Here is a 20,967-nt window from a genome sequence, read left to right on the forward strand (position 1 = left end):
CAAATGTTACTATTGCTTTATCTAAGGCTGTGTATAACCCCCTCTGCATCCATTACACATTCCATCACTGGTTTTGGAAGCATTATACACGGCAGGGGTGCCATCTCACCCTCAGGATTGTGGGTGCTCACCACTGTACGTGCAGGTGTGGGCAGGTGATGTCTCATGTCCACAGTGTTGTAGCGACGGCGGCTCCTCTCCCTCCTCCTCCTCTCTGCAGCCACCAAGGCACCCTTTTCTGCAGGGAGGGGCTTGGGCTCAGAAAAGGGTGCCTCGCTTGCTGGCTGCAGAGGGCGGAGCTGGACCGCTTCTGTCTCGGAGGCAGCGCCACTGCCGCCTGCCAGTCTTTTCCACTGACTTTGTGGGTTCCCGGCCCCCACAATTATATGATTGTGGGTGCCCAAGCACCCACAGCCCCCTGGAGTTGGCCCCTACTGTACACGTCTTAGCCGCAATCCATATCTATCCCGCATCTATCCTGTTGTTCCTTGTGAAATTCTGCCTTCTGATGCATTTCCCCCCAAACCAGCTTCAATTTGAATTGAGAAAAGAATGACCTAGCTGAACTTTAAGCTAGTAATGTGCAAACAGCCTAAGGCTGGCACACCTAGGCCTATGTACGTAATCCCCATTCTGCAACATAGGAGTTAGTATTCCTGCATAAGGACCACTCTGTACTTTCTGGAGTGTAAACAAAAGGAAAGCAGTATGTGGTTCTGACCACATTCTTCTCTTTTTCGATGGGGGGCGGGGGAGCAATACCATTAGATCAGAAGCAGCCGTGTAAATTGATCAACCTAATTGAGCAACCTAAGGACCAATCGCCTTCGAAATCCAGGCCGCGGATGGTCCGGGAATCAGCGTGTTTTTACATGAGTAGAATGTGTCTTTTTATTTAAAATGCTTCTCTGGGTTATTTGTGGGGTCTGCCTGGTGTTTTTACATGAGTAGAATGTGTGCTTTTATTTAAAATGCATCTCTGGGTTATTTATGGGGCATAAGAATTCGTTCATTCCCCCCACCCCAAAAAATATATAGTCCAGCCCACCACATGCTCTGAGGGACGGTGGACCGGCCCATGGCTGAAAAAGGTTGCTGACTCCTGTCGTAAGGTCTCCTTGCCTGGAAAAAGGGTACTAAAGATCTATTTGGTCTCAGGGCACAACACAAATGGAATAAAGAAGACATCACATATGTGGTGTCAGGGTGAGAAGGGGTAGTCTATAGCCAAGCCTTTGCTTATTGCAACCATTTAGGCAGCTGGTATCATAAGTTATAACAACAAATTTAAATATATTGATATCTATTTATTACTACTAACTGTGTGCCTTAAGCACACCAGTCTGCCAGGGCAGCTAACTCAACAAGGCAAAACAGCAATAGCCCAATACAAGCCACCACTGCAAAACCATAAGCACAGACAAACTTTTATACACACATTTTTCTCCCTGCGGATCTGTGACAAACCCTTTGAGTCAAGCTGGTCCCTCCAAACTTGGAGGGGTGGGTGTCCTCTGAGCTGCTCATCGCCCTCCTCCCACCTCTAGGTTCATTTTATAGCTGCATGACTGGCAGAAATTCAACCGGGGAAGCGTTTTCCGCCGCTGCATCCAGGAGAAGCTGCTGCACCTGTTGGACTCTCTGCACCTCCAGCAGCTGGCCAAAGGGAGCAGGACTTCGGAAGAGGTGCAGCTCTTGTTCCCCACTGGCATCATGATGAAAAATGCCCACCCCCTTTCCTTCCTGTCTCCTCTCAAGTGATACCTGCCTGCTTCCCCCCACCCCACCCGAACCCTTTCCCCTTTCTGCTCCCCAACTACCTTTCAGCCGCGACGCCGCAGGCTATTCACAGAGCTACTCTCCGCAGCTCCCGCTGCGCCACTAGCGCCACGTCTCCATAGCAACGGTACACAGATACACAGACCTTCGCCGCCCCGCCCTCTCTGCTCTTTCTGGGAAGCTACCAATCCTCCGTAACGGGGGGGGGGGGTGAGAGACCAACGTGGTCGGGGCGGAATGGTACCTTCCGCCCAAGATTGCGGAGGACGCTGAGGATGCTCAGCTGACTATTGGGCGGCTTTTGTCTCTGCGGATCAAGATGAGCTGGTGGCAGCGGAGAATTTTAAACATCTGGCAACTGAAAATTGAAATAAGCAGCCACGATGATGCATTCTATGTTTTAAATTGGATAGCTTTTAATTTTCGTCTGCTTGTGTTTATATATGTATGCGTTTTGTGCACAAACCCTTATAGTTGGCAGCGGATACAGATATCTGTCTTGACAGAAATGGAAATGGCAGGAGCGGTTCCCTTTCCTCTCTCACAATAGGGAAAAGCCTCGTTTAAAACCCGCGTGGTGCACGGCAGACTGGGCTAGTCCAAGATATTTTGCTGCCTGAGGCAGAACAGCAAACGGTGCCCCTTTTCCAAGTCAAGGCGTGCTCCCACCCAGATTTAGCACCTGAGAACAGAAAACCCTGCAAGTGCCTCTCGCTGGGGTTAAAAAGAAAATAGCAATACATTAAATAGCTTAGCAATTTTTGCCCCTTCATGACACCCAATGTCAGCTACCTTTGTCACCCACCTCATTCTGCCTAACAATAGTGCTGGCCCCAGAGGCAATGAACAGTTTTTGTAGTGGGCTGTGTTCCCACCACAACCCATTGAGCTCAGAGGGGGAGTGACTGGCCCAAGGTCACCCAGGGCTTCCAACAAACTCAAACCACAGCCAGACACCAGATAAGTCACTTCAGGTCTTCCCATCTGCAATGTGGGGATAATTATTCTGACCTGTACTGCATTGTTGGGAGGGTTTACTGGGGAAATGTGTGAACTGCTTTGTATGCTCCAAAGTGCTAAGTATTGTATTTATTGAGATGCTGCCTTCATCATAACATATACAAGTTTCAGATTCTCAACAGCTTTTGCGGTATGGTTGTCTTTTTATTTACAACACAATTAGCCCAGCTTGAACCCCGCGTTTATGAATCAGTTGTTTCTGCTGGTTTGAAATCCTGTTGAAAATGTTGATTTTGAAGTGTTTTTCACAGAAAGGTGAATATTTAGCCACAGGCTAAATAAAGTGAATGCCGTCCTGCGCCATTGTACACAGTCCAATACTGTCAGTAGGGAGTGATGCTCACAGGTCAGTTTCCTTAACGGAAGGCAAATGTTTTTCAAAGACTGATGAATCTTGACTCCCCTCTGAATTCTTCATTGTCCTTGTGCACGATCCTCCAATTACATATTTCTTACTGATCTTCCAAGGGATAACTGGATAAAAAAATAAAACAAATATGTATTGCTCTTGCCCATCATACAGAGTGCTTATTTTGGCATGTAATATGACATGATGTTATCTCTGTCAGCCATTACTGAAATCAGAACCTATTCATATATTTCGAAGCAATCTGGGACCTAAAATTGTATTTATTATTATTTCTTGCAGTTACGTCCCAACTTTTTCTCCGAGCAGCTGAAGGTGGTGGATAAGGCTCTCTCCATTCTCATTTAATCCTTGCAACAACAGCCCTGTAAGGTAGATTAGACTGGCCCAAGGTCACCCAGTCAGTTTATTGGCTCTGTTGGAGATTCAAACCCTGGTCTCCCAGGTCCCAGTCCAACACTGTGACCACTACACTGACCTTGCCACATGGGTTGTCAGGTGCCAAGGACCTTTTCACATCAGGAAGATTCCCTCCCTTGAGAATGCCATTTCGTCCCCTCTCTCTTGCTGCCTTCAGATGAACCCTCCCCTTTTTTTATTCTTTTAAACTTTTGTTGATTTTACTGATGGCTGTACTGATGCTGTTTTAAAAACACAGTCATACCTTGGAAGTCGAACAGAATCCTTTCTGGAAGTCCGTTTGACTTCCAAAACTCCTGCAGCCAATCGGAAGCCACAGAAGCAGCGCCGGATGTTCAGCTTCTGAAAATCGTTCAAAAACCGGAACATTCACTTCCGGGTTTTGATCGTTTGGGAGCCAATTTGTTTGGGAGCCAAGGCGTTCAGGATCCAAGGTATGACTGTATTGGAATTTATTTCATCGTATCATTTATTCCATCTCCCTTTTTAAATTGTAACCCCTTTTTGTACACACTTTCTTTGTGTCCTTTCTGGACATAGGCCTTGAATTGTGGGGTTTGTGGTACAACTTTGTTTTCATGGATCCATTGCTTTGGAACACTTGTATAAACTGAGAACAAAAATACGATTAGACTTTAATCCCTAGTTGATCCATCAGCTATTACCTTGGTTGCATTTCTTAATTCAAATCATTCCCTCTGCCCCCATTCACACAAACACAAAAATTTCCATGCTTACCATTTCTATTCTTCTCCTGCCCATGGTTCTCTTCATTTGGCCGAGATTTGTTACTTTCAAGCGTCTGATCCGAAACTTCAGTTTCTACATAGGTGACATTTGGAAAGGAAAATAATGAGCAGCAGCAGTGTGTGGTGTGTGTGTGTGAGAGAGAGAGAGAGACATTTCTTCACAAAGAGGCAGGGGTCAATTGCAATCTGAAGCCCCACTGAATTCATTGGGATTTACTCCCAAGTAAGTGTGCATAAAGGGACGCGGGTGGCACTGTGGGTTAAACCACAGAGCCTAGGACTTCCTGATCAGAAGGTTGGCAGTTCAAATTCCTGCAACTGGGTGAGCTCCCATTGCTCAGTCCCTGCTCCTGCCAACTTAGCAGTTCAAAAGCACGAAGTGCAAGTAGATAAATAGGTACCACTGCGGCGGGAAGGTAAATGGTGTTTCCGTGCACTGCTCTGGTTTCGCCAGAAGCGGCTTAGTCATGCTGGCCACGCTGTACGCCGGCTCCCTCGGCCAGTAAAGCGAGATGAGCGCTGCAACCCCAGAGTCGTCCACAACTGGACCTAATGGTCAGGGGTCCCTTTACCTTTACCTTAAGTGTGCATAATGACAGTCCTACCCCCTGCACTGCTTTTGGGAGGGGAGGGGTTGTCAAAGCATCCAAAATGCACACTCTGTTCATTTGTTTGTCCTCTCTAACCTTTTTTCCATTCTCTGTGTGCCTTCCACAGTTTCACCACAAAAAGCAGGACAATGATGAAGAGAGCAGAAAGTAACACCGTCACAAGGATGGGAAGCAAAAGGCTTGCTCGTTTCACAATTCCTTCATGTGTAAGATTTGTTCCTGTTAACAAACAAACAAAAGAAAACAAAAGAAAAAATGTGAGCTTTCATGCCTTTGGTACATTGTCCTCTGAGTGTTGTGGAAACATCCTATTTCTGTAACAGCCATGGTTCCTTTAGGGGCAATATCTGATGGATCCCCACCAGCAAACAAATTAACAACAGTGCACTGGGTTGGTTGCAAAGTTTCTCTTCAGCAGGTAGAATGAGTTTTTGGTGACTTCCAGATGACCCGTCTATTGAGTGTTTCCAAAAAGTTTAGATGTTTTTATTGAGCATTCATTCCAGAAGTTGGACTACAACTCCCATAATTCCTGACCATTGGCCATGCTGGATTGGGTGATGGGAACCGGAGTCCAAAACATATGCAGGGCACCACACTGGCTACCTGTACATCAGGATGTTAACTTTTCACTAACTTACCAATTGTTCTCTGAGAAGTCAGAGTTGCTGGGTCAGAACCTGGATACGGTGTTTGTGTACTAGAATTTCCTTCTGTCACATTGGATATTTTATCTGATCCTGCTGAATTGAAAAAAAGAAGGTTTATTCCTTTCACATCCTGAGAGGAGTGAATATAGCAATGCTGACATTACAGTGAATAGCTTGAAATAACCTGTATATTTAAGGATTAGCAGCAGAAGTTAATTCCATTTTTCCATTTGGAAACGATTATTTTAATATTATTTCAGCATACCTTTAGTGGCATAAGAATTCAGGGTTGCTGCTCCCCCAGTTGGAGACAGAGTTGGTATACTAAGGTTTTCTTCTGTCGCATTTAATATTTTTTCTGAACCTGGAGAAAATGAAAAGAGAAGTGTTGTTCCTTTAATTCCCAAGCAAAAATTTAAGAACTCTTAAAGAATCCTACTAGCTCAGCCTCAGACCAGTGCTCCCGCTAGGTCAGCATCCTGTTACCATGATGGCCACTGGATGCCTCTGGAAATAATAGAATTGTAGAGTTGGAAGGGACCACAAGAGTCATCTAGGCCAGCCCCCTGCAATGCAGGAAACTTTTGCCTAACATGGGGCTCAACCCACAACCCTGAGATTAAGAGCCTCATGGCCACAAGCAGGTCATAAAGGCTTCTCCTGCTGTTGCTTTGTGCTGGTATACTGCCTCTGAACTGGGAGGTTCTATTTAACTATCTGAACAAATAGGCACCAATAGCTTCAGCCTCCATGAATTTGCCTAATCCACTTTTCAAGACGTCTAGACTGGTAACTATCACCACATCTAAAAGCAACGAACTACCCAATGTTCTGCATCAAGCAAAAGAGTCATTTCTTTTGGTGACCCGAATGTAAAATGCTGCAATGCTGATATTCCAGGAGATGAAGTAAACTGCATGTGGTTGGGTTATCATCGGAAATCAACTTCATTTTTTAACGTCAGGAAATAATGGTTAAACTGCTTCATCATACCATTGGTAGCAATAGAATTCAGAGTTGCTGCTGCAGCACTTGTGTGTGGTGCTTGTGTCCCAGGGCTTCCTTCTGTAATATTTAATGCTTCACCTGGCCCTGTTGAAATAATAAAAAATAATTTTTAAAAAGTCTTCTTCCCCCTTTTCTTACCCCAGGACCACAGGGGGCTGGTGCCCATTGGGACTCGTTGGGCAGAAGGCTGTGAGGCTGACAGTAGGGGGAGCCAGAGCTAATGACAGTCACAGCAAACCCATTCTAGCTTTGTCCCAAACCTCCTTCTTACTGAGTTTTATATAGTCAGTAGTAAGACTAAGGGCTTCTCCATACTGCCTCTTGTCCCACTGCTTCCCCCCAGGGAAAAGCGCTCTTTAGTGCTCAGTCGGAGCAAACAGCAATTCAGGTTTTCTCTGATTTAGCACTAAGGTGTGGGCTTTTCCTATGAAAGGAGGGAGGCAAGGGGAAAACCTGTGCTTTCTAGACTTGGGCCAAGCAGAAGAGTGGGTGAATCCTAAGGAGGAAGTGGACGTCCAGTGCCACCCTCTAGACTGGTTGAATCATTGGAAATCCTAATAACATCTCTGAATGAGTTTTCAAAACAACAATTCACAGTGCGAAAACAACCCAGGGAGCCCTTTGCTGCAACCTTGTTTCATAAGGGATGCAGAGATCTCAAAGCACACATCCGGAATATCTTCCACCCACACCGTAAGGAAGAAGCCACCGCCCTACCCCCAGAATATTTCAGGTCCCAAAACTTACTGCAGCACCTTATTTTTTAAAAAGACGGAGATCTGAACATACCCTGTACCAACAAACAATGGGAACAACTCCACTAAGTATGCCATGACCTCAAACAATGAAAGGAGATTCTGGCCCTTAGTTTCTGGGGCATTTAACGCTAATGACTTATCCTCTCCACCTGTTTTGCCTAATGGTTGGTACCACTACTTTTCAAGTGTCTTGCATGAGGATCATTCCAGTGGGACAGCTTGTTATCATTCGATGCCCCAAGTGGCCCTCAGTTTCATCAGATGAAATAAAAATGTTAATAGGCCAGCAAGGGAAAGCCACTGGCCCAGATGGCATAGATCCCAATGTTCTGAAACTAGACCCTGACTGGTGGGCTCCCTTGCTGGCCAACCTATTCACAAGGGTAGATAGGACTGGACTTTTTATGCCAGAGGCATGGACAGGCGCAGTCATCGTTTCCATATACAAAAAGGGAGAGCACACATTACCATCCAACTACGGACCAATAAGCCTCCTCCATAGTGGGGAAGCTATGTGCTAAACATCTTCTGGGAAAGCTTACCCAGGGGATGATTGTTTGATTGACTGGTTGCAAGTAAGAAGTCAGGTAGTTGGGGGCAGAGTGAAGTTTATGAGGCACCCTAATGGACCAGCCTCCACTGTGCAGGATGAATGTCAGAAAAGCTCTGACAGATCAGATCAGAAGTTCCACCTAAGCCAGCATCCTCTTTTGCACAGTGATGCACTGGATCCTCCACAAGGACCACAGGCAAAGCTTGAAGAAGCAATGGCCTCCCCCTCCTCCTTTTGTTTCCCATTGGCTAATGCAGCCGTTGACAGACCTCTCCCCTTCAAGTTGCCCGATGCCCTTTGAAAGCCACCAGTTCCCTCTAATAATGAACACAAGTAGTGAGCACCTATGGGAGCGCCTATGGGATTAGGACTAAAATGGAGGAGTTGGCTGTATCAGCATGCTCTGGAGAACCCTGATATTTGCAGAAGTATAAAAAGCAAAGTTTAAAAAACCAAGCTTTCGAAATAAAACAGCTCATTGCAGACTGAACAGATTGGATTGTCCATGTACAGTGGTACTTCAGTTCTCGAATGTAATCTGTTTCGGAAGACCGTTCAACTTCCGAAATGTTTGAAAACCAAGGCGCAAAGGGCCGGCTGCAAGTTCAATTGAGAAAATTGAAAAACATGCAGTGGAAGCCGTTCAACTTCCGAGGCTCATTCAAAAATGGAAGCATTTACTTCTGGGTTTTCAGCGTTCGAAAACCGAAACATTCAGCTTCCAAGATGTTTGAAAACCTAGGTACCACTGTATTGGATTTGGGTGGGAAGGCAGGAAGTGTCAGATAGCATTGGATGAGGAGAATGTAGTGAGTACATCACACACTGCAAAATGGTGGTGGAATATTTTACCTTTATAACGGGGAAGCTTTTCTGGAGTTATCGTACTAACTGCAAGTATTGTTGGGGTGAAGTCTGTGGTAGGCTCTGGAAAACAGAAACATATTTGTTCAGAATTTTCCTCATTTCCTCTGTGTATGGTTGTGGTGCATATATTGTCGGATTCCCAACTGCCACCAGCCTCCGCCAGCATGGTTGAGGATTAGAAGCCATGATGGGAGCCGCAGTCCAACAAAGTCTGGAGGGATACAGTTTTCGCATCCCTGATGCAAGGCATTGGAGCATCAACTGTACCTCCAATGGCGAAGGACACAGAACAAGGCCACCCCTCTTCTGCTCTCACATAATATTCGAACTCAGGGTCATTTATAGAACTCACTTCCACAAGAAATGGCAAGGGCAATTACTTTCAGTGGCTTTAAAAGATGGTTAGCAGAGTTTAGGAAGAGCAGAACCTTCACTAGCTATTCTGCACAACAGCTAAATGGAGACTCCAGTTTCACTGGCAGTCTACCTCCATGCACCTAGGCTAGGGAGCAAAAATGGAAGAAGGGCTATTTTCTTCACGACTTCCTCGAGGTATCCTGGAGGTTTCTGGTTGGCTACAGAAAGAAACAGAATGCTGGAAAAGTTGGGCCTTTGGTTTGAGATTCAGCTGAGCTATTATTATGCTCTCATGCTCTTCTGTTCTTAGTAAGCAACGAGGTTAGCATGGGGCCTGGCAAAACTGTAGAAGCCTCAACGAGCAATTTTGAATTCTGCCCTGGTTTTACTAATCTTGATTAATAGAGTTGTAGAGTTGGAAGGGATCCTGAGCACCATCTAGTCCAATAGCAGGAAATGCAGCTGTCTCGTACGGGGATCAAACCTGCAAGTTGGGCATTATCAGCACCCTGCTCTACCCAACTGAGCTAACTTGCTGCCATAATGCGGCAGCCCCTCCTTTTTAAAGCAGACTGCCACAATCTGTGCTATTGATTTGCCACTGAATGTATTTTGATGTGAAGAAGACAGAATTTGTGCCTTTTCTCCTCTCGGTATTGCTCTGTCTTGAACGCTGATGGCACAGAGCCACCTCAGCAACACTGTGCACATTTGGCACTTACCATTGTGCCCAAGGTGTAAACTTGCTGTTAAATTTCCTCCTCGGAGAGCTCTGTGACGAATAACACAAGTAACGCCAGACTTCTGGGTGTAGGTGTGGACTGTGAGGGTGCTAGTTGAATTCCATTTCTTCTCTTCCGGCTGGTGTTTAGTATCACCTAAAATGCATTTGGGAATACAAGGAAGGAAATAATTCCTATGGATGGTTTTAAGAAAAGGAACGGCAAGCAATTAAAACTTTTGGAACTTTAGTTGACAGCTAGAGACCTGCCAATTCTCTGTTTTCCTTTCTCCCTCCAACTCCTTCCTGTTGCCTTTTCTCCCCCTCCTTCTCTCAGAACGCTCCTGTCTCCAAGCTTGCTTTATTTGGACCCCTTTATTATTTGATCCCTCCTTTACTGGGTTCTTCCCGCGTTGCCCTTTCAGAGAATTACCATAACGAAATCAATCACTGCCAGAAAGCCCTTTCAAATTGGCCATTTTCTCTGTAACAGGTAGGCAGGCAAGCCAGTCACTCTGAGAGTCTCTGGTCCTCATTGGACCACCACAAAATCCCTTATAGTGCCTTACCATATTGATCTATTCAGAATGAATGGGACATTTGAAATTCTAAACCTGTCTCAGGCATAGTATCTAGAACAGGGATGGGGAACATTTTTTATTATTATAATATATTTATTAACATTTCAAAGGTTATACAAAAGCAATAATAAAAAACACACAAACAAAAGAAAAAAATAACAAAAATACAAAAATACAAGACTAAACACAATTTAAAAACACATAAAATTCCATTCACTTATTTTCTTTTAACTTACTTCCCAGACCTCCTCATACCTCCCCTTTTTGTATTCCAATTCAAATTATTAATTCAGTAAATCCTCACCATTGATTTTCACTTAATTTTCAACCTTTCTTTCTCCCCCCACCCATTATCTTAATCATTACAGCTGAAAAACCACTTAATTTCTAACCAATATCATTCTAACTTTCACTAATTTTGTAGTATTTCCCAAGATAGTCCTTAAATTTCTTCCAATCTTCTTCCGCCGTCTCTCTTCCCTGGTCTCGGATTCCGCAGGCATTTCTGCCAGTCCCATATAGTCTATCACCTTCATCTGCCATTCTTCCAGAGTGGGTAGATCTTGTGTCTTCCAATACTTTGCGATGAGTATTCAGATTTCCCCTCATTTGGTGCATACACCCCTACAATCAAAAATTTCTCTCCTTGAAACTGAATTTCAATTGCCAGATATCTTCCTTGTTCATCTTTAAAAATTAATTTCGGTAAAAGTTTCTCCTTTGCATATATCACCACTCCTCTCTTTTTAACTTTGTCAGACGAAATAAACTCTTGTCCCAATCTCTTGTTAATAAGTATTTTCCTGTGTAGCCTCATTACATGTGTTTCCTGTAAGCAAATCAAGTCCAATTGTTCTTTTCTTAATATATGGAAAACACATTTTCTCTTCCGAGGGGAGTTAAGTCCATTACAGTTCCAACTTAGAAGTTGCAGAGCCATGGTGAAGTTACTTAGTTTTCCCTCCAACAGCACCGAGCAGTTGTTCTTCTTCTGTCGGTGGTGTGTCTTTCCCTGGGCCAAGGAGTCCAAATGATAAGTTTGCTATATCTAAAATTCCTTTTCCTGATGCAATTGGCTCCTCTCCAGATTCCACTTCTTTCTGTAAATCCTCTTCGTGATCTTTCAAAAACTTGTCTTTGTCATTCACTGTCCTTATTCTTATTTTCCTTCCTTTGTATTTAAAAGATAGGCCTTGGGGGAATTCCCACCTGAAGAGTATTCTGTTTCTTTTCAATAGAACGACAAGATCTCTGTAATAGGTCCTTACATCCAAAATATGTTTGGGTATATCCTTAAAGATCTCCACAAATGACTCTTCAATTTCCAAAGTTCTTTGGTAGTGCAAATTCAAAATTTTGTCTCTTTCTTCTTTTCTTCTTAAGGTAATCAAACAGTCTCTTACCTTGTTCTTTCTTTGTCTTTTACCAAGTCTAAATGCACTCACTATCTTGAATTCTTCCTTCCCCAGGTCCTGTTGCCAAAAATCTGTAAATTCCTTTGTAAAGAAGTCTGCCAGGTTGTCCTTCTCACTTTCAGGTACTGCTCTGATTCTTAAATTTCTGTCCTTTCCTTGTAGTTCAATCATAGACAATGTCAGATCGTGGTCCTCTAGTTTCTTATATACCGGTGGTATCTTCTCCTGAGTGGCAATTGCAATTTCCTTTGCTTCCTCTGCTATCTTTCGAGTCGTGGCCGATTCCTCTAATAGTTTTTCGATGGACTGTGTATTAGAATTCACCTTCTTTCCCAGTTCATTAATGCTTGTAGTGTTCAAATCAATTTTTGCTGAGGCCTCAGCTACTTGTTTGTTTGTTTCTGCTACTTGTTTGTTTGTCTCTGCTACCTGTTTAGTTAAATTTTCCAAGGATTCATTAATTTTGCCGAGTGCCTGAGCCAATACATCTTCAGATGACATAACTTTTGGTTTTGCTTGCAAAGCAGCAGCTCCTACTGTGCCTGCTGCTCCAGATGTTGAAGCCCTTCGCTGATGTATAATGTCAGTCTTGTATTGTCTGCCAGACCTGGTAGTTTTTTCCTGTACCAGCTCTATCTTCCCTTTATCATTTGCCATAACACTCTCATAAAAAACCAAGGTCAGTCTCACGCCTGGTAGATTTGTTTTGAAGAGGAATTTTCCAATGGCTTAGTTGCTTAGTGGCTTAATTGTTGCAACAAAGTCTCCTCTAGGGGGACACACTTCCAACTTCACTTTGCAACTTTTAAAAACGAATATGGTCCTTATAAGTCCCCCATATCCCTTAAAAGCCACAGTTTCAATGTCCTTAAAAGTTACTTTATAGTCAAGAGCAGTCTAGAAACACTGTATCTTTCGCAGAGTTATTTCAGGAGTCTTTACCTTTAACGTGCTGACAGTCTTCCCACTGATCGGCTTTCCCTGTCAAAGGCAGTCCGTTCCCAGGTTTTTGAGGCAGCGGATATATCTTTACTTCCCCCTTTTCTTGCAGGTAAATAATGCTCAAACTTCTCCCCTCCTCTCCTGCTAACAGGAGGGGAACCACTTTTTTGATGTTGGATTTTAAGCCTTTAGATAACGTCTTTCAAAGTTACAGCTTTACAGTCTCTTTGCTTTGATCTGTTTACAAGCAGGAAAGGCAGACTTCCTGTTTATGCCTTTCCCGTTTCGGTGCCAAAATTATTCAAATTTTTCTCCAATTAAGTCGATTAAACCTACTCACGGGTAGTTGCTTTAGAGTCCAATTGTCCAGAAAGAAATCAGCGCTCTCCGACAATGGCCGTGCGGCTTCACTCCGCGGAATGGGTAGTCGACTCTCAGCCCCGCGCCGCTCGCCCCGTCCTGTTCCGGAGCCTTTAAAAAGGCTCCTTCGCAGCTTGGGGGGGGCCGCAAATGGTGCCCGCCGAGTCTCCACGTTCACAGGCTTCACCGCCTGTGATTTTTTAGGGTCCCCGCTTTTTTAGCCCAAGGGTCACACTCCCTTGTGGGTATCCCTTCAGGGGCAGCATCGCAGTAGTGTGTAGGGGCAGTGCCAAAAGTGGGGGAACCACTTGGTACACAGTAGGCTACATTCCGGCTGTGCAAAAGGTGGCATTATCCAGAGTTCGAGGACATATTCCATCCAGGCAAAAGCATCAGAAAAAAAACAGGAAGAACTGTTTGACATTGGAATGTTCTCCCTCAGAAGGTTGTGGACTCTCCTTCCTTGGAGGTTTTTAAGCAGAGGTTGGATGGCCATCTGTCATGGATGCTTTAGCTGAGATTTCTGCATTGCAGGGGGTGGGTGGGCTAGGTGATCCATGAGGTCCTTTCCAACTCTACAATTCCATGATTCTATGATTCACTCAAGAGAGGGGTGGTGTGAAGTGTGCCCAGGGACAGTGCATGGCCTGAGGGAGTGCTGAGGCCCAGACACAGATGCCTACACAACCACATTTGGCCCCAAATCCAGAGGATCCTTATCCTTGATCTGGATTGTTAATTTCAACACAAACTCTACCAGCATTTGCTTCTAAAAAAATTATGAAGACCTGGGAGGAAAGTCTTTAAAAATGTATTTGGAAGAGAAAGGGAAACCAGAAAGGGGGAAAAGATTCCTGCATTGCAGGGGGTTAGATTAGATGACCCTCGTGGTCCCATCCTAATCTACAATTCTATGATTAGTGTATCCGAATGCAGTTACTAAAAGGTGATTTTATGGAATAAAATTTGGTTATTGTGCATGCAAATTTGCTTCAGTGAGACAAGGGCCAACCCATCATTCCTGACCAATGGAACCATCTGGTTCTAGAACGGCTTTTAAAAGACAAAATATACTCCACAAAGAAAGCAAGTGGAAAGCAAGTTCATACCAAAGAGTTCCATCCCATTGTCCAGCAACCACGTAATTTGAGGAGAGGGTTTAGCACCCCAGGTGGAGCACCTTAACACCATCTTTTCTTCTTGATCGTGAACTCTGACCCTTGTTGCTTCCAGCAGAGGTCTGGAAGGAGCAGCTGTAAGAAGACAGAATCAGATTTGAAGGTGACAGTCTCCCCATCACAACTTCATTATGGCAAAGAATGAAGGGTTTGCTTCAAATTTTTCAACATCTGCAGATAAGAGATGTTTTCCTAGTGAACAAGCCAAGGATCACAAGTCAACAACAAGCCATGGTTTCTGGCTGGCTGGCAATCCTGATTATGAGGGTGCAACAAACCATAACCCCAAGCAACAGAAAGCCAAGCTTAATTTCAGCTTCCTGGTTAGTTTCTTAATTGCCATCGTAAGAGAACTAGGGAGGCGTTCATGTTGAGTTCTGACACCTCTTTTTCTAGAAAAATAGCACTGCTTAGAGGTTTTCTGAAAACTGTGTTATTTAGACAGGCCTTTGAAGTGTGAATTTTCTTTCAACCAAGCCAAATTTATGGGTTTTTATACTGATGTTTTCTAGATGCTTTTCATACCACTGCAACTTGCGTGTGCAGCCACACTGCCTTGTTGCATTTCTTATGAATGTGAGCTGTATAAACATTTAAACAAAGAAACAAATACATTTTAAACTTTTTGCTATTACTTTTAATTTGGCTGTTTTAACCTTTCTTTATCTCTTACTGTTAATTTCAATTAGCTTTTGATGTTTTCAGTTGCTTTTTAATGGATAATATCAATATTCCTTGTAAACTGGTTTCACTATGAACAAGTGGCATACAATTTTTGTCAAATAAATGAAATGCTGCTCATGCAAAATGAACCAGGATCAGCCAGCAACTCTGGCATCTTTGGAAGTGCAAATGCAGCCTCTGGTTTTCAGCTCCTGTCTTTGATCCCGAGATAGACAAGGAGTTCGTGGCTCCTGCTCAGCAGCTGTTGGCGGTTCCACTCTGACATCACCCTTCCCATCACTGCGTCATCCACTGAAAGCCTGGAGGCTCACCTAAGACATTGACGTTCACCTGCTTCCTTCCGGTTGGCACCATGTAGTGGAGGCATGTATAGACTCCTTCATCACGCACTGTGACGTTGGAGAGACGGACAGAGAAGTCAGCTGCTGAATGATGGACAAGTGTATACCTTGGATCTCTTATGCCTGCAAGAGAGATAAACAATGGGGGCAAGTCAGTAAAAGATTGCATAGCAGTGCATTAGGTTCTGCCTCATTATGAAGGGGAGTAATGGGCTGTGTTGCAGGGATAAGGGGGCAGAGGGAAGCATGCCTCCACTTTTAATCCAGGAAACCCTGTGCCCCAAGAATCAAAAGTATAGGCAAAACACTCCTGTAAAGTGGCATCTTTAAATACCTACCTATTGATTGATTGATTGATTGATTGATTGATTGCATTTACCGTACATCCCACCTTTTTCTCCAAGGTGCTCAGGATGGTAGACATGGTTCTCCCTCTCCTCATTTAATCCTCAAAACAACCCTGTAAGGTAGGCTAAGCCAGGAGGCGGTGACTGGCCCAAGGTGAGCTTCGTGGCCAAGTGGGAATCTGAACCCTGGTCTCCCAGGTCCTAGTTCAGCGCTCTGACCACTGCACCACACTTGTGGCACATGTTAGAGCCCACCTGAACGAACCGATTGTTGGAAAGAGTGGTGGGCTTTTTTTCCGTTCCTTTTGCAAATGTAGGGGTGGCATAATCAACCCGTTGGAAGGAATTGCTGTATTCACACATCCTAACCACTGCAAAGGGGGCCTTCATTGCATTGACTTCCTGCAGGAGTGTGGCTGTGAGTGAACCTGTCAAAACTGAGTTGTGTTGGTGTGTGTGACGCATATCGCTGTTCCGCGGGAAATCTCACTTGTTTCCTCTTTCCAGTGGAAATGTTATGGGGTCCCTGCCTTCCCCCAGCACCTACCTCGCTGGGTGTTCCTGAAGAAAATCACAAACCCACGTGGGTTTTTCCACTCCACAGCAGATCCGATGTCCCCAGCAACAGCGCAGCGTAGATCCAGATTTCCCCCCTCCACTACAGTTACGTTTTCAATGGGAGCTTCTTGAACAGATCCTGCAAAAGGAAATGGATTTGTGAAGGGTCGCTCCGAGCCAACAGCTCACTTTGGAGTGAGAGAGAACAGCCCTCTCCTGTTTTAAAGTGCTGATATTTCACTTCAGTCACACACCTTTGAACAGGTGTTTATTTTCCACATCTGTGCACACAGCACAATGGCGAACTCAGGTGGTGAGTGCCACCAGCATTATAGCCAAACTGGGCCAAATGATTGTGCTCAGGGGGGACTCTGAGGTTAAGTGCAATGATAACAAAAAAACACACACTCAAGAACCACCACCACAATTACAGTGCAGTGAGGGGAGAGCCTGTTTATTTGCCACAGAAAAATGAGTTGCAGCTGTAAAACAAAAAAACCCTGAAATAAGTGGTGAGCCCTATGTTGCAATTCACCATTTCAAGCCCTCTGTGACAAAGGTACACAACTTAGGTTGGGTTAGAAAAAGGAGCATGCTTTATTTGCACTGAATTAGCCAGGCTGTCTCCTGACCAACACAACCAACGAACATCAGTTCTGCACTGTCTGGGTTAAGTCTGATTCTCAGCCTGATTTATCTCACATGGTTGTGGTGACTACTAAAGGAGGCTGCCTTGAGGGATATGATATCTGACAGGGAAACAAGTAGGACTGCAACAAAATGGTGCAGCATTGAATGTTCCTGTTCAGAGTTCTAACCTTCTATGCTCCTTCCAGGATACTCCTCCTGTCCTCTCCCTACCCCAGTCATTCATTGCATTTATGTGGCACCTCCAGGCAATTTTCATAGATAAGAAAATGCAAAATACAATTAAAATGCAAGCCCTTAAGACAATAAATAAATAAACCACACAGCAGAAACTTAGCATGAAACTTAGCAGCTCAAACCATTAGCTAGTGTCCCATGAGCAGAGCAGACCACAAACCTTGCTCAATTCCTCACTGGACTGTTGTGTGTGTGTGTGTGTGTGTGTGTGTGGTGTTTCTTACCATTATTATGTTTTTTCTTTCTCTAAAGATTGCTTGTGCTTCTGCAAACCTTGGTGCTTTCCCCAAGCCTGCTGATACCTCCCCCGCTTTGCGAGGAAGGTCCTATTTTGGATGCATAAGGATTGCCGCTCATATAATTAAATTGTTAGGGTACATGAGAACCTTCTGAAGCTCTGACTTTAAAGGAAAACATTGCAAAGTTCACTGTATCAAGGCGGAGAAAGCTGTGCTTGTGGTTTTCTATGGGACCTTTCTATAACTTCACTGCTTCCTGCCACTAGCACCAGTGGGGGCAAAAATATATGCGTTCAAAAGCTTGAAACTAAAAGAGAAAGGAAGCTTATGTGTGAGTGCACACAGCTTAGATTCATTGGTGCAAAAACCCCCAAAACTTTCCCATGTGAGGCATTAGAAAATCCAGGGTTACGACAGGCAACCCTAAGTGCCGTGTATATGGCCTAGACCATCAGGGTGCCATCAGTCTTCAGCTGGCTGGTTTGAAGGAACCTGCAGCTTGGTCGTAGCTTGATCTAAAGTGGATCACAGCAGTACTACCATACCAATGCATGGTAAAAAAAAACTTGAGAAGTGGGGTCCCCAAGGTTTGTTTGGGCTCAAGGCAGTTCCAGTTAACATCCATGTAGTCATGTTTTTGTCTTTGTAGAAACACCCAGAGCAATGACAAACCTAGACAGCAATTTAAAAAGCAGAGACATCACCTTGTCAACAAAGGTCCGTATAGTTAAAGCTATGGTTTTCCCATGGAAGTGAGAGCTGGACCATAAAGAAGGCTGATTGCCAAAGAATTGATTCTTTTGAATTATGGTGCTGGAGGAGACTCATGAGAGTCCCATGGACTGCAAGAAGATCAAACCTATCCATTCTTAAGGAAATCAGCCCCGAGTGCTCACTGGAAGGACAGATCGTGAAGCTGAGGGCTCTAGTACTTTGGCCACCTCATGAGAAGAGAAGACTCCCTGGAAAAGACCCTGATGTTGGGAAAGATGGAGGGCACAAGGAGAAGGGGACGACAGAGGATGAGATGGGTGGACAGTGTTCTCGAAGATACCAGCATGAGTTTGACCAAACTGTGGGAGGCAGTGGAAGACAGGAGTGCCTGGCGAGCTCTGGTCCATGGGGTCATGAAGAGTCAGACACGACTAAACGACTAAACAGCAACAACAACAGAAACACCCAGAGCTGCTTCACAGCCCATTCCCCACCACAAACAGAGCTAGGTTCTGCATAGGCTTGGGAGAATAAGAGGTGGCAGTTGTCGGTTCGGCTCCCCAATTGGAAGCCTTTTGGTGATGCCTGGATCCTGTCCTCACACATCCAGCCATACCAGACTTACTGGAAAGACAATGCCTTCCCACCCCATTTCCTGAAAGGAGTGTGACTTGCCAAGCTGTTCAGCCTGGGGATCTAGTGTTTCCCTGTACAAGCTAATAGGAGGATAAAGCAAGGCTACTATGGGGAAGGTAGAGATGGCTTCTAACGAGCAGTCCAGGCACACAGTGAGGGAGGCAAGTGTGGGGCTATCCCAGCATGGCCTCGCCTGGTGCTCTTCTCTGCAGGCATCAGCGGGATACGCCTGGCAAGGGCCATGTCAGCTGACTGGGCTCCTCCCTGTGCGGGTGGGCAGGTGGTGCAGTGCAATCCTGCTTGGGTCCAGTGAGGGCGGGAGCGCTCCAGTGGCATCAGCAGCTTGCCTGCCCTGGGTACCAGCAACCCACGCTATGCCACTACAGGCAGGTGAGGCCAGGCTGAGATTGGTGGGGCAGTGGGACTACACACGTGAAATGGATTCTGTATTTATAAGATGTAACAGAGCCGCTGTTTGTAAGGATGAAAAAAGCAGTCAGCTGGAAGAACACTTTAACGGCAAGTGAAGGATGACAAATGAACACTAAATAAGAAATGATGCAGTTATGGGAGGAAATGATCATTGTTTGCAACAGGAGCGGGAAACCTGATTTGAAGAAATTGTATTGAATTGAAGTAATTTGGTTTGATTTGTAATCATTTGGAAAATTAATAAAAATAATAATTTGAGATTGGTGGGGCAGGGCACCGTTTGCCCTGATGCACCAGACTCTGCTGCTCAAATTATCTTTGGGTAAAGGTGGGTATGGATCTGAAAAAGTTGAAGTGTGTCACCCTAGACCATTTCCCAGAATCTTCTGGGTGTCCCGGTGCAGGGATGGCTCTCCCTGAACTTGGCAAGTTTGAACGTCACCCAAATGAGCTCAGAGAGCTATTGGTGGTGTAGTGGTTAGAGCACTGGACCAGGACCTGGGAGACCAGGGCTGAATCCCCCCTCAGCCATGAAGCTCACTGGATGACCGTAGGCCAGCCACTTGCTCTCAGCCTACCTCACAGGGTTCTTGTGAGGATAAGATGGGGAGAACTACGTACATCACTTGGAGCTGCCCAGAAGAAAAGTGGGATACAAATGCAGTAAATAATAATAAATAGCTGTTGTGACCTACCTTGTAGCAGCTGCAGCAGCAAAGCCAGCTCAAAGAGTGCCGAGACGAGGGACATGTTGAGATGGTGCCTGCTTCAACGGCAGCCCCCAAGTTGCTACCAAAGAAACTTCCTCTTTGCTTCTGAAGTCAGGGGCCTGCAGCTGGCTCCTCCTTTTCAACAGGCTACCAAGTGCATGTGCCATGACCTCAGCAGTGACAGGATCTGCCCCCTTTCCTCTCTCCCTTCACATCTTTCAGACGGGGGACACTTTCCTCTGCGGCTGAAGTCAAGAAAACTTGTAGCCACTTGTTAGGCTGCTCTAAAATTAACTTTCTATGTGGGCAGTGCTGACATCAGACACCTCTGCTGATTCGTCTCTGAAGGCCAACATGTACTTCATCTTTCCTTGCTGCTTCGTGTATGGAAAAGGCAAAACTATCTCACGCAATTTCCAGTTCAGCTTGTTCATTAAGGTGGTTGTGCATACTTGTGTTTACAGCGGTACTTCGGGTTACATATGCTTCAGGTTACATATGCTTCAGGTTACAGACTCTGCTAACCCAGAAATAGTGCTTCAGGTTAAGAACTTTGCTTCAGGACAAGAACAGAAATTGGGCTCCGGTGGTGCGGCAGCAGCAGGAGGCCCCATTAGCTAAAGTGGTGCTTCAGGTTAAGAACAGTTTCAGGTTAAGAACAGACCTCCAGAACGAATTAAGTACTTAACCCGAGGTACCACTCTATTTACCAAGCTGTGTTGGCCCATTGGGATTCCCCCCCCCCAAGCTGCTTTATCAGAACTCCATATGGTAGGGTATCTCACAGAAAAGGGATGGTGAGAAATTTGGTTTGGATTTTCACAGGAGGAACCCCTCTCGTTTGCACTTCCTGAAATAACATGTGAATCGGAGAAAAAAGCACCGTCCTTTGAAACCCACGCTTCTCCAAATTTTGTGGTGCAGTTCCTCAGCCAAAAAGGGTGAGCAAAAATGCATCTAGTAAGAGGAAGCATGCATAAAAATGCACATGTTCATGAAAATAACACCCAAACAATGCATAATGCTGCAGAAATGTGACAAACAAGACGGGAGAAAAAGGGAAACCAAGAGAAACGGAAAGGAAT

General features: G+C 45.0%; 2 protein-coding genes across 4 annotated transcripts in view; both read right to left on the minus strand.

Moving 5' to 3' along the window:
* The window catches only part of JHY (junctional cadherin complex regulator), a 35,679-nt gene extending 33,777 nt beyond the window's left edge, over nt 1-1,902 (minus strand). The window contains exon 1 of one of the 2 annotated variants that reach the window (XM_053367177.1): nt 1,821-1,902. The gene's annotated coding sequence lies outside the window, so the exon portion shown is untranslated. Of the gene's footprint in view, nt 1-1,629; nt 1,783-1,820 lie in introns of those variants that run through there. The other variant, XM_053367178.1, reaches the window with a different exon arrangement.
* Nucleotides 1,903-2,805: 903 nt separating this feature from the next.
* CRTAM (cytotoxic and regulatory T cell molecule) lies at nt 2,806-20,597 on the minus strand. 2 transcript variants are annotated; one of them, XM_053367306.1, is made up of 12 exons: nt 19,868-20,597; nt 16,256-16,405; nt 15,332-15,484; nt 14,268-14,411; nt 9,862-10,017; nt 8,768-8,842; nt 6,590-6,688; nt 5,862-5,960; nt 5,588-5,686; nt 5,022-5,165; nt 4,325-4,408; nt 2,806-3,273 (listed from the first exon to the last, which is right to left on the minus strand). In XM_053367306.1, exons 1-12 carry the CDS (start codon nt 19,920-19,922, stop codon nt 3,140-3,142), a joined length of 1,392 nt encoding a protein of 463 aa, XP_053223281.1. In that variant the 5' UTR covers nt 19,923-20,597; the 3' UTR covers nt 2,806-3,139. The 2 variants fall into 2 exon arrangements, with proteins under 2 accessions (XP_053223281.1, XP_053223280.1); XM_053367305.1 differs by having other exon boundaries at nt 2,807-3,273; nt 5,588-5,689; nt 19,868-20,596.
* Nucleotides 20,598-20,967: the final 370 nt, after the last annotated feature.

Source organism: Podarcis raffonei, chromosome 15, assembly GCF_027172205.1.
Source record: "Podarcis raffonei isolate rPodRaf1 chromosome 15, rPodRaf1.pri, whole genome shotgun sequence".
NCBI classification, from domain to species: domain Eukaryota; kingdom Metazoa; phylum Chordata; class Lepidosauria; order Squamata; family Lacertidae; genus Podarcis; species Podarcis raffonei.

What these genes read in the sequence shown, in the direction of transcription:
- CRTAM (XM_053367305.1), bottom strand. Translation starts at nt 19,922, where the DNA reads ATGTCCCTCGTCTCGGCACTCTTTGAGCTGGCTTTGCTGCTGCAGCTG. An exon ending in AAAGCTTCCCCGTTATAAAG is followed by an intron (nt 6,689 to 8,767) that starts GTAAAATATTCC and finishes TTATTTCAACAG; the next exon opens with GGCCAGGTGAAGCATTAAAT. An exon ending in GAATTCTTATGCCACTAAAG is followed by an intron (nt 5,690 to 5,861) that starts GTATGCTGAAAT and finishes TTTTCAATTCAG; the next exon opens with CAGGATCAGATAAAATATCC.